Source organism: Delphinapterus leucas, chromosome 18, assembly GCF_059928025.1.
Source record: "Delphinapterus leucas isolate spDelLeu-1000000601 "Yukka" chromosome 18, BTC_Dleu_Yukka2, whole genome shotgun sequence".
Classification (NCBI taxonomy): domain Eukaryota; kingdom Metazoa; phylum Chordata; class Mammalia; order Artiodactyla; family Monodontidae; genus Delphinapterus; species Delphinapterus leucas.
In genome coordinates, this window is record NC_143146.1 from 54,047,177 (window position 1) to 54,060,551 (window position 13,375).

General features: G+C 42.7%; 1 protein-coding gene across 1 annotated transcript; it reads right to left on the reverse strand.

Moving 5' to 3' along the window:
- Positions 1-483: 483 nt before the first annotated feature.
- On the reverse strand, positions 484-5,347 carry LOC111175366 (kelch repeat and BTB domain-containing protein 6). Its single transcript, XM_022574942.2, has one exon. It carries the CDS (start codon positions 5,064-5,066, stop codon positions 2,973-2,975), a length of 2,094 nt encoding a protein of 697 aa, XP_022430650.1. The 5' UTR covers positions 5,067-5,347; the 3' UTR covers positions 484-2,972.
- Positions 5,348-13,375: the final 8,028 nt, after the last annotated feature.

The following is a 13,375-nucleotide window of genomic DNA, read 5'->3' on the forward strand; positions in this document are numbered from 1 at the left end:
TATATATTTAACCCTCTAGTTGGTTCTAAAAATGACACCGATTCTTTTAGGTTTCTACTGATAGTCACATTTTCTATAAGTAAGGTTGCTTCCTCATACTTCCCTGCTTTATCATATTTGCTCTAACAAATGTTCCTTTAAAGTTAGTTAGAATGATGAAAGGGTTAAAGGTTTTACGCGGGTATGGGGAGGAGAGACTGTCACAAGTGCTCTTATCTTGAGTCTGATGAGCTTCAGAAGCAGTCATACTTTTATAATTTCAGGGATGTTATGACACCGGCCTTTTTCTTGGAAGTAGATCAAAAGTGTTCCCCAGATTCTCAACAAGATCAGGTACAAATATTTCTACTTTACCCTTTTGGAAATCCTAACTCCACTTATGGTTTGAACTTAAAAGAATTTTTTAAAATTGGGGTCCTTTGAGCTTTTCAGACTACAGGGACAGATACGAAAGATAATTAACATCATTCTAAATCTTACAAATAGCAGTCCTACAAACATATTTATTAAAAGATGTGCTGATTAATTGGAAAACAGAGACAAGGGTACTTTCCAGTCAAGAAGGGATTTCAACACTGCTAGTTGTCATTCACTGTACAAGCAAGGGTTTTATACATTTAACAGAAACAATGAATTAAAAAATCAGAAAGTCTAGATTCTAGTATGTTTTATTTGTAACTAATCACATACAAATCACTTATCCGTAAAATAATGATTAACAACTATTCTCTAATTCACAAATATAGCACGAAACCAAATTCTTCCCAAGAAAATCTCTCTGTAAACCAAGATATTACTACTCTTTCGCTTAGGCCTTAACTTAAAGGTTGAAAATGACAATTGGAGAATCTGTCTTTTATCAATCAGTTGCACACCTTAATTCTGCAGAAGGATAGTCTGGTTGAGATCACCACTGTTCTATTTCAACCCGACAAAGGAAAAAGCTATCAACAAGAGTTCCTGGTGAAGAAAAAGTTGGCCAAAAAAATAACCCTATTGAGAAACAGCTTTGTGTTAAGGACAGTGCCGAAAACAACCTTGATGTCAAATGGAACAAAACTGAGCCTCAGGCAACTAAAAGCATGTCTGTCCTTCTGAAGGAACACATACTGGTAGGATAAGCAAGCATCTTATTTCACTAAAAATGTTGAACAGGAATGTCTTGTAGAATCTTCAAACAGCCCATCAAAATGGCTAAGAAATATCTTTAAAAAAAAACAACAACCTTTTACGTCTTCCTCTCTGTTTTCATCCTATGGTATTTCAATAAAAAATCCAGTTCCCTACCAGAAAGAGCACATTCCTCTGTACTCTGCCCGGGTGTAAGAAATGTTAGCACGCTGTCACTAGAGAATAAACACAGAAGAGGAATTATCATGTCACTGAATGAAGATTCAGGGAGATAATTCTGATTGTGTGTAGAAAAAGTTATACACCATAAACATCTGGTCACTTATCATGTATATGTATCAATAACAACTATATCTAATAAACCCTCAAGAGGTAAGCACTTATGTTTTCATGTATTTAACAATGTAAGTCTTGTGTGATTTATTCTCTATTTCTGGACTTTCTTTCCCTTACATATGCTGACAGAAACAAAGACTGGAGCATGGTTCATAGAGAAACACAGAACAGATACAAATACCATAATAAAATAGCCTTGTACACCACTGCATAGAGAAATATTTTAGACGAAATATACTTTCACTACTGGCCCCAAATGCTATCATCCACTTATGTTATTGAACTGTAAACTTTTAATAGAAAAATACCTTTAAGCTGATAATAACATTTAGCGACTTACAAAACTGACAGAATTTTTCAATGCTACACAAAACAGTTCTATACACAACTTAGAGTTTGAAAATTCTTTGCTGGCACTTGATCTTATAGTTGACAGACACAATAACTACTGATTTCAATAAAATACTGTTCTTAACTAATACATACTTTCAAAACCAATATTACTCACAAAACAGTAAAGAATAATCACATCTTGTTGACAAATCTTCTAAGATAAACACCAAAACTGTACAGCCAAAATATTTTAAGAATCACATAAACTTTTTAGGACAGTGGATAAAAATTTTCACAATCATGTCCAGTGAAAAAAGGATTATTCCTCTGATTCAGTGAAGCATGTATCAAGTATAGATTTAAAATATGAACCTACAAAGCAAGTTACTGGGTTGTTTTTTTTTTAAAAGGTTTTTAGATGATTGGTGACACTACTAGAATGGAATTTTTTTAGATGGAAAATTGGTCACTATTTGCAAATACACGTTATATTACAGATTTAAAACTGAAATTTCTTTTCAAACAGTAGAATCCTGTTTTTTTGTTTTTACTTTCAGTGAGCTTATGACCATCCTATATATTATCACAAATGAAATCACCATTCAGTCACATTAAACATATGTATTTTTTTTTCACAAAAGAGGAGAAAACTGAACTAAAACTTAGCAGACTATATGTGTTAGAACACATTTTGTAAAAACCCACTAGTTTAAAGTTTTGGAAATCTACTACACTGTTCTGAAGGAAAATATATGCTTTCCAACCCTCTCTAATAATTCCTAACCAATCAGTTTTTCTATTGTAGAAATTAAAATTCAAGTTGAAGTATTTGTGGCACAAGACAGAATGTAAGATTTAATAATAGAAGACTATTGATTACAACTAACTTATATTGTCATCAAACATAAACATACTAAACAATCAACACTGGACTTTTAGAACAGTAAATTATTAAATAGGTTGATTTCTTTTAATGTTTAAACTCTGTAACATTAAATTACGTTAGTATTTCAAACAATACCCTTTCTAAACCAAACCTGAAATTAATCAACTTTTTTTCTTTTTTTTTTTTCCAGCAAAACGAAAGGGTCTCTTTAAGATACCTTCCAAAGCAGTAAAAACACCTTAGTGTTTCAGCTTATCTATAACACACTCTGCTGACCCTGCGCATTTCACTGAGGGGCTACCTGAACCCACAGATCATCATCAGATAAAGAACTTGAACTTCCTGACTCAGAGTCCAGCTCACTGAATCCACCTAAATCCCACTCAGTGCTAGATTCACTGGGCACTTCTTCCTCCTCAGTGAGAAAACTCTGACCAGGTTCAAGGCAGGAAGGATAAACGCGAGCTGAGAGGCAAAAAAAGTTAGAATCAAACTGGAACAGGCCTAATGTGGTACCTATATTAATCCACTGGTCACCCCTAATATCATATTCATACACGGTCACCCGGTTCTTTTTCCACTGCGGGGTGCGTGAGGTGATCAGCAACAGTTTTTGGCCATGATTGATAATCCGGTAGTTGTTAGTCTCTGACACCAAGGGAATGTTATTAATCTGCCTCCACTCTCCCCTGACTGGATTGTACACCTTCATGACAGGGATGTCGCAGATGCAATAGATCTCATCATTGAAGACACAGGCTTCCTGAAAATCATTGCGCTTCAGAGAAACACACTTCAGCCACATATTGTGGCTGGGATCAAAGCAGAACATGCGCTTACTATTGAGAGCGTAAAGATAGTTCTGAATTACCATCAGATCGAAGGAAATAAAAGAATGGGGCAGTGGAGCCACCAGTGCCCACTGGTTCCTCTGGACACTGTAGCACTCCACCTCCTTCAGTTTAATGCCGGTAATAGGGTCTCGCCCACCCAAAATGTAAATGTAGCCATTGAGGTATGCCACATCCATGCCCTCACGGCAGAGCAGACGGTCAGCAAGTTGCTGCCAACTATTCTGGGCTGGTTTATACACCCAGAGGTCTTTCCTGGGCTGGGCGGCCAGATAGATGTCATGGTCTGGAGAGACACAGACAGCTAAGGTGGTCACAGTCCTAGTGTGAGCAAGGCAGGTCAAAGGTGATGGCACTTTGTAAATGTCCCCCGAGTATGGGTCACAGCACAGAAAGGGATCTCTGGGATGTCCAAAGAAGATCACCATCTTCTTGGCATACACACCCAGCCTCTGGGGTGGATTTTCTGCCACCGATACAACAGAGCTGCTGCTGCAGCCGCCGCCGCCGCCGCCACCAGCGCCACTAACGACACTGCTAACGCCGCCGCCGCCGCCGCTGCTGCTGCCACCGCTGCTGCTCTCTGGCTTTGGCACCAGAGACTTGCACAACGTGTCACCATATCGCATCTGCCGGGCCCCTTCAACAAGGTCCAGACAGTACTTCTTCACCATGGTGTTGGTCAACAGCCCCTCCAGGTAATTCCGATCTTCATCAGTGAAGTGTGTCCAGCGGACACACTTGAAGACTTCTGCAGCGCTGGGACCCCGCTCCTTGGGAGCCGCCTCCAACCACTGCACCGCCACGTGGCACACGGTCTGCTCATGCTCGATGTTTAGGCTGTCCAGGCGCAGGACAGTCAGAAGTTGGGCCAGGGTCAGATCTGCCAGAGACTCCTCCCGAATCGAACTCATCTGGCTGAGCTGCTTGAAGTTGTGGGCTATAAACGACTGGGCCTGTGATCGCAGCTTGCGATGGCCAAAGGCGTCGGCGAACTTGAAGATGGCCGTGCAGTTGGCCAGGTCAAGACGGCGGGCTAGGAAGGAGGCACAGGCTTCACGCACATACTCGAGCTGCAGCATGTCGGAGGCGGCGTACAGGCGCTCCACGTTGGATTCACTCAGAGACACACGACCCGTGTAGCAGTAATCGACCAGCACCTCGAAGGACTCGGCATCCACATCGTGCATGGTCACGTTCGTCTGGTGACTCTCGTACATGCCGCCGGTGAACATGCTCTTGAAGTAAGGGCACGCGGCAGCCAGCACGTTACGGTTGCAGGGGAAGAGGCGGCCCGTGCCAGGCCCACTGCCAGGCGTGACCACCTCGATGGTCACATCACAGAGCAGCCGCGCGTCGTAGAAAGACTTGAGCTGGGCCAGCAGGGCTGCGGAATGGGCCGTGTCCTTCAGCTCCTCCGGGCCCGTGAAAAAAGCTGAAACCGTGGGTTTGTGAACCCTTTTGGGCCGCTTCCCGCCCCGGGGACTGGCAAGGCGGCGAGAGCGCGAAGCTTCTTCCCGGGACTGCATGGTGGAGATGCTGGCGGAGAGCTGAGGACGAGTACGGGTGCAAGGACCGGGCTCTGGCGCCTCCTCACCCTCTGCTCGCTGACGCTAAGACCGCGGTGTCTCCGGAGAGACTGCAGCACGGGTCCATTTATTTAAGTCAACCCTAAGCCGCGGTGCCGCCTCCCTCGACCGCGTAGACCGCGTCCGACTCACCCGTTTCCAGTTCCACGCCCTTTCTCCGCCTCAGCTCGCCCTCACAGGACCTACTGGCTGGAACCGAGCGATCCACCACCGCCGCGCTGGCAACACCAGTAGGCGTCCAGGAGAACTACGGCTCCCAGGTTACCTTTCGCGCCTCGAGGCACGCCGGGGCCCTCCGGACTCTGCGGCATAGGCTGCGGCACCAGCTGCGGCACGGGCTGCGGCACGGTAGCCGCTTTGCATGTTGGGAGTAGTAGTAGCCGCAACAACATCGCGAGATTGTCGGCTGTTCATTGTTTCGGATGACGGAGTTAGAAATCGCTAATTCTCTTCTCTTCGGTGTTATGGTTTCGAACTTTCGGTGTGGAATTCAGTTTAGATACCCGTTCTAGTGTTTATCAGTTGTTTGACTTCTCAGAGTTCTTGTTTTTGAAAACGTTAATAGCAATAGTATTTCATAGCGTGTGACGATTGAACTAAATTGCATAGGTGATATACCTCTAAACGTAGGCTGGATATACTCGCTCTCAATAAATATTTGTTGATTAGTAGAATAACATACTTATACGTAGTACCCATAATGTAAAGGTTCAATAAGTTTTAGCTTTTCTTCTAACGTTTATGAAAGATGTAGCAACCTCTCATTTGAAATCATGAGCCTGTAGGAAAATGGGAAAAAACCCTGCAGGTTTCTGCAGAGACACCTTTAAGTTTTGGGAGTTTTGTTTTTTTAATAAATGGATTTTAAGATCAGTTTTAGGTTTACTGGAAAATCCAACAGAAAGCTACAGGAAGCTCCCACATATTCCACCCCTTCTCAGTTTCCGCTGTTTACAACATATTGCATTAGTGTGTGCCGTTGTTACAAGTGATGAACTTAACACTGATATATCATTAATTAAAGCGTGTAGTTTAATGTTAGGGTTTACTCTTTGTGTTGTACAGGTCTATGGGTTTTGAAAAATGTATGTCGTGTACCTCTATCATCATTACAGTAATATACAGAATCGTTTCACGGTCCTAAAAATCCTCTGTTCAATTTACTTATGCCTCCTTCCTTGCCCCCCAGCCCCTGGGAAACATTGATCTTTTTATTGTCTAGTTTTATCTTTTCCAGAGTGTCTTGCAGTTGGAATATATCTTCTTTCACTTGGTAATATTCAGTTAAGATTCCCATGTCTTTTCACGGCTTGATAGTCATTTCTTTTTATCATTGAGTAATATTCCATTGTGTACGTATACCAGTTTACTTATCCATTTCCCTGCTAAATGACATTTTGTTTGCTTTGCATTTTTGCAATTATGAATAAAGCTGCTATAAACACTCGTGTTGGTTACTGCATGGACATAAGTTTTCAACTCATTTTGGTATATGCCAAGGACTGTGACTGCTGGATCACATGGTAATACTATGTTTAACTTTGTAAGGAAGTGCCAAAATGTTTTCCAAAGTGGTGGCCTGTACTTTTTTGCATTCCCACCAGCAATTAATGAGCGTTCCTATTGTTCCACATCCTCCCTAGCATTTGGTATTGTCAGTATTTTGGATTTTACACTGTACAGCCTTTAAACTTGCCTCTCTGGGAGAAAACTCTGAAGGATCTGATCATATTTTAAACATCTAGCAATATCTGCAGGGCTGTTCAACTGTGGTCTCAGCAGTATGTATGAATTTTCTCAAATACGCAAATCAAGAATATTAACAGATGCTCTGGTGGTCTCACAAAGTCTATATTTCATGTTCCAGAAGTAGTGCTGAAGTATTTTCATTAATTCTCTTGATATGAATGTTCATAACTAATCCAGTATAGCTCCTTTCACTACCATCCCCAAATCAACTGAAGATTCTGGAATTCTAGTTATTAAGGAGAATTTTAAATAAAAATATTTAACAAAGAGACCCTGTACTGTGTGGGATCCTAAGAGTTCAGCATCATACATACCCAAACATCCCTTGAATTAGTCTGGTCTAATGTACGCTTTACTAAAGTGTTTTTATATTTGTATTTATCAACATTGTTTCACTATAAAATCCTCAAAATAAATTGTGCTCAGTCATTGAGTTTTAACTTTTTCATATGGGCCTCTAACAGTGTAATTTGCTTTCGACTGCTTTTCACAAAATTCAAAACATTTATTAGACACTGTGCTGTAAGGCCTACAGCAGTATTGTTCAGTAACATTTTCTGTGAGGACGAAAATGTTCTATGTCTGGGTTATCCATTATGGTAGCCATTAGCCACATGTGGCTCTTAAACAATTGAAATGTGGCTAATGCAACTGAGGACTGAAGTTTTCATTTTAGAAACATAGCATTGGCAGCAACAAATCTTTTCAACAAATGTTACCAAAACAACTGGATCATAATGGAAAAAAATTAACCTTGAAACTGACAACTGTTGAACTTTACCTAATCCCTGTGTCACAGGGCAAACAGCGATGATTAAGAAATCCCTTCAACCTTTTTTTTTTTTTTCTCCCTGGAGATGATCCTATCCTTTTGTGATTGGAAATAGGTAACTGCGGCAAACCACCTTCTCCCGAGTGACTTAGATGAGAGTCATTGTCTACTCTTTCTCATGACTACCATAGGGCTCACAGAGGAGCCCCTTATTTACCTGTGAGAAGGTTAAACACAGACCTTTCCATTTTTGCCTGAACCTGCCAACAAGGCCAGACACAGGGTCTCTAACTCCAAGTCCTTTGTCTCATGAATGATTAACTGAGATTAGAAGTACACCCATGGAAATTCCCTGGCGGTCCAGTGGTTAGGACCCGGTGCTCTCACTGCTAGGCCCAGGTTTGATCCCTGGCTGGGGAACTACGATCCCACAAGATGCGCTGTGAGGCAAAAAAAAAAAAAAAAAAAAGAGGTGCGCCCAAACTAGCTAGACACCAAAATACACATTTCCTAGTCAGCCGACCAAGACTTCCCCTAGTTACAAAAGCAATTCTAACTGTAAACCACTCTACCTATAACTTGTCCAAACCCTCCCTATAACAGTCTAAGGCAAACTCACCCTGCCTTTGATTCTGAACTGTTCTCCACGATGGCAATATTCTGAATAAACTCAGTTTCCTTACTTGTTTGGTTTTTGTCTTTGACAGCTTGGTGCCATTACTGGAATGGAACTAGAAGCCCACCTCTGGGCCCCCATCTTCTCCACCCAGGTCCTGAGGCTTTTTGAGCCCCTGTGCCGCTTCCCTGAAGGGCGATTTAGGGATCTCAGGCTGGAGTCCAGCCCCTGATCCATGTGCTGCAGAAAACTGTCTGTGGTAGCACGGTAAGGATTTGATTTTGGTTTTGGGGGCCATCTCTTGGTTTGGTTTGGTTTTGGTTTTTTTTTTTTTTTTTTGCGGTACGCGGGCCTCTCACTGTTGTGGCCTCTCCCGTTGCGGAGCGCAGGCTCAGCGGCCATGGCTCACGGGCCCAGCCGCTCCGCGGCATGTGGGATCCTCCCGGACCCAGGCACGAACCCGTGTCCCCTGCATCGGCAGGCGGACTCTCAACCACTGTGCCACCAGGGAAGCCCTCTTGGTTTGGTTTTGTTGCTAGCTATTGTTTAATAGCTCTGTAGTGACCTTAATGGGAAGGAATTCTAAAAACGAGTGGATATATGTATACGAATAATTGATTCACTTTGCTGCACAGCAGAAACTAACACAACATTGTAAAACAGCTATAGTCCAATAAAAATTAAAAAAAAAAAAAAGACACTTTCCCTGAGACCAAGACAACCCTGAGGGTTTCTGGGATTAGGTGCCTATTGCTGAGCCGGATCCCTAGCTTTTTCACGATCGCCTCGCCTCTCTATGCCACGACCAAGGAACCAACACTGATCCCTCGAACTGGGACTCCTTCCACGTCTGTGTTTCAAAACCTGAAAAACTCTATCCTCTTCTTCCACCTTTGGACCCCTCAATTACTCGTTACCCTTTTCCCTTTTTATACACAAAAAAAGAAGGACATGTATATCCTTGTTTGCGGGATGGTTAGAAGCTTTTTTTTTCTGCAAACAGGCTACTGCCACAACTGTAGCTAAGCTGGTACCAGAAAGAATTTTCCCTACGTGGGGGTCCCTTTGTTCCTCTCTAGTGACAGAGGAACCCACTTCAACAGTAAGGTTATTGAGGATATTCAACAAGTACTTCCACTGCTACAAAAATTTCACTGTCTTAGCCACCCTCAATCCTCTGGAAAAATAAAGCAGGCCAACAGTGCTCTTAAATTCAAACTAGCCAAACTCTCTGAGGCACCCAACCTGCCCCAAATCTTGTACTTGGTCCTGGAGATCCTCAGATCCTCCCCCTCCAGTCAACACTGATTATTCCCTTATGCATAATTATGTATTATGAAATAATACTGGCAGGCCAATGAAGATTTCTCACCTCTTCTGGACCTTACGTGACCCTAATTTGATCTAATATCTATCCTTGTATCGCCTCACACTGGTCCGAACGGCCATCATCAAAAAGTCTACAAACAATGAATGCTGGAAAGGGTGTGGAGAAAAGGGAACCCTCTTGCACTGCTGGTGGGAATGTAAATTGGTACAACCGCTGTGGAGAACAGTATGGAGGTTCCTTGAAAAACTAAAAATAGAATTACCATATGACCCAGCAATCCCACTCCTGGGCAAATATCCAGAGAAAACCATAATTCGAAAAGATACATGCACCCCAATGTTCACTGCAGCACTGTTTTCAATAGCCAAGACATGGAAGCAACCTAAATGCCCATCGACAGAGGAATGGATAAAGAAGATGTGGTACATCTATACAATGGAATATTAGCCATAAAAAAAGATGAAATAATGCCATTTGCAGCAACATGCATGGACCTGGAGATTATCATACTCACTGAAGTAAGTCAGACAGAGAAAGACAAATATCATATGATATCACTCATATGTGGAATCTAGTTTTTTTAAATGATATAAATGAACTTATTTACAAAACAGAAACAGACTCACAGATTTCAAAAACAAACTTATGGTTACCAAAGGGGAAAGGTGGGGGGAGGGATAAATTAGGAGCTTGGGACTAACATACACACTACTATATATAAAACAGATAACTAACAAGGACCTACTGTACAGCACAGGGAACTCTACTCAATATTCTGTAATAACCTATGTGGGAAAAGTATCTGAAAAAGAACGAATATAGGCACACGTATAACTGAATCACTTTGCTATACACCTGAAACTAGCACAACATTATAAATCAACTATACTCCAATAAATTTTTTTAAAAATAATATCTATCCTTAAATATTGTTAAAGTTTTATTAAATACACTCATATTTATCATCAACAGGTCAGGTTTCCTTTCCCACCACACACCCTACATGACCTTCAAATTGGAAATTCCCTCTTCTGGAAAAGATACCACCAAAAGACCAACCTTGAATCCCAGTGGAAGGGATCTTACACTGTGTCCTAACCACCAATACCGCCACAAAACTACAAGGGGTACAACATGTACTTTATGTGTCACGATTAAAAAATGCAAAACAGGCACCCCCGGAACAGGCAGCAGCATTATTCCTGCATGGGCCCCGGCTGACGTTCGCGTGCGCGGCTGGGAGGAGGGCAGCTGACTTCCTCCAACTAAAAAAAGAGAGAAGGATGTTCCCCCAAACCCTCCCTTCTGGTCACTGGTAGAGCGCTCAGAACTGGTGACCACTTCAAAAAAGAAAAAGATGCCATCCGCAAAAAAAAAAAAAAAAGAAGCAAAACAATTTCGGTTTCTCATGTAAGGGAGTGTGGAAGTCACCACTCTACCCTAACAACAATTAAAAAGCTGAATGGACTGAAAAATCAACAACTCTTCTTGGATCCATAAGAGAGGGGAGGACACAGGGCACACGGCTATTCCCAAGACTGGAGACGCAACAACAGGGAGTACTGGCTTACCGGGAGGGCAGATGCAGGGGCAGGAACCGTGGCAGGAAGCAGGGCTGAGGTAGGAAGACTCCAAACACAACTGACAAATTGCTAGAGGCTCAGGGCAGACAACTCTGAAGTTAAAAGCTCCAGAGGACCCAATCAAAGGGGGGGCCTCCGACTCTGGGAGCTTGAGAGTTTTCACGTAAACATGGGAGAAAAACCCCCTCGTGCTTCCGAAGGGAGAGGGGAAATGGAGCCTGTTTTTAAATACCCCAGGGCACTCTCACACCAGGCCTGCCCTCAGGAGAAACTAGTTAATCAGAGCCTAATCTGCTGGGGTCTTATAAGAGCCCGACTAAGGGAAATACCCAGCTCCACTTAACTATAGCCTTCCAGGTGGGAGAAGGGAAATACCCAACTCCAGCCCACTCTGTCCCACCTAAGGGGAAGGAAAACAGTAAAAAACACACTTAAAGCTCACAGTTCAGAGGCACAGGCTCCCTAAAAGGCTGAAACCTAATCATGAACAATAGGGCTTCCCCTCCCCACTCCTCACGGCTGCATTACTACAGGCCTATTTGCTGCAGCTCCCTTTACCCAGCACATCAGGTCCCAATATCAACAAAAAATTAAAAGGCAAAACCACAATTTTTTTTTGATAGGGGAAAAAATGTTTTTTAATTGCATACTCAATCCATTTTGTGTATTTCAGAAGGTGCAGTACTTTTCTTCATTTGTCAGTGAAAAAAGTTAGAAATTAACTTTAAAAAAATCAATGGCAAATGGCAAACCAATTTCCTTGAGAGTCAGGGTCACATATATAGCGCATCCTAGAACAGAGGAGGGGCAAGACAGATTCCAACCACTTTTCATGAGTTTCGTCAAATACTGGACCTATTCAAGGGTCAAGAGAAAAGGCAACTTTCAAAAAGAGTATATATATATATGTGTGTGTGTATGTATGTAAAGTTTTTCTTTTTTAGCCCCACTGCGCGGCTTGTGGGATCTTAGTTCCACCGACCAGGGATCGAACCCAGGCCTACGGCGGTGAAAGCACCGAGTCCTAAACACTGGGCCGCCAGGGAATTCCCAAAAAGGAGTATATTGTTAAATGAGGCGTTTACTATACTCCTTCCTGAGAGCACCAGGTGGGGAACATGTTTTCTAAACTAGATCTAGGAAGTAGAATGTGAAATCAATCCATCCTCCTCCCCTTAAGGGCTGTCCAATGGTTAACGAATTAAAAAAACATGACTAAATAAAAACAAATCCCACACACACCTCCCTGCCCCACCCCCCCAAAAAAGGAAAATTTAAAAAGCTAGATATCCCAGATTGCTCTCCAGAGTGGAAACTGGGAACTGTTTCAACAACCCAAATTAGTCTGTTACAGAGTCATCACAAGCATGCCTTGCTTTTAAACAAAAAAACAACAACAACAAAAAAGTTTTTTGAAATGACAAAACAAAAACTAGTACTGATCATTTTTCTGACAATGCACAATCACTCAAAATTAACTAGAGAGGGGGAATGGGGCCATACCTATGGGCCTTGTCTCACAGGAGTGAATGTGGGTAGGTGCAGGGCATTTGTCATTATTGCACAAACGAATCTTAATTTTTAAGATTGTTTGATTTAAACATTGCTTTTAGTATGATGCCGACACCAACTGTGCAGAAAGGCCTCTGGAGAGACGTTCGTAGCAGCACACACCTGCAGCTCCTCAGTTCTGGAGGCTCCAGGGCAGCCCATATTGCTTTGTTAAATACATTCTTTAGGCCTTCCTGTGTGAGTGCAGAACACTCCACATATTTGACAGCCTTCAGGTCACTGGCCAGTTTTTCAGCAGCCTCTGGAGTGACAGGATTCCGTTTATTCTTGGCAAGTTTCTCAATAGTGGAGTGGTCATCTCTGAGATCAATTTGGGTCCCAATAAGCGTGAAAGGAGTCTTTGGACAGTGGTAAGTTATCCGAGGCACCCCCTTTTCTTTCACATTTTGAATGAGGATGGAGAGACCACTGAAAAACAGACTAGAAATACATCTGTTTGTGGATAACTCAGAGGTTATCTGTCATAATCCTCTTGCCCTGCAGTATCAAAAAGTCCAAGAGTAGGGCTTCCCTCGTGGCGCAGTGGTTGGGAGTCCGCCTGCCGATGCAGGGGACACGGGTTTGTGCCCTGGTCCGGGAGGATCCCACATGCCGCGGAGCGGCTGGGCCCGTGAGCCATGGCCGCTG

What these genes read in the sequence shown, in the direction of transcription:
- LOC111175366 (XM_022574942.2), bottom strand. Translation starts at nt 5,066, where the DNA reads ATGCAGTCCCGGGAAGAAGCTTCGCGCTCTCGCCGCCTTGCCAGTCCC.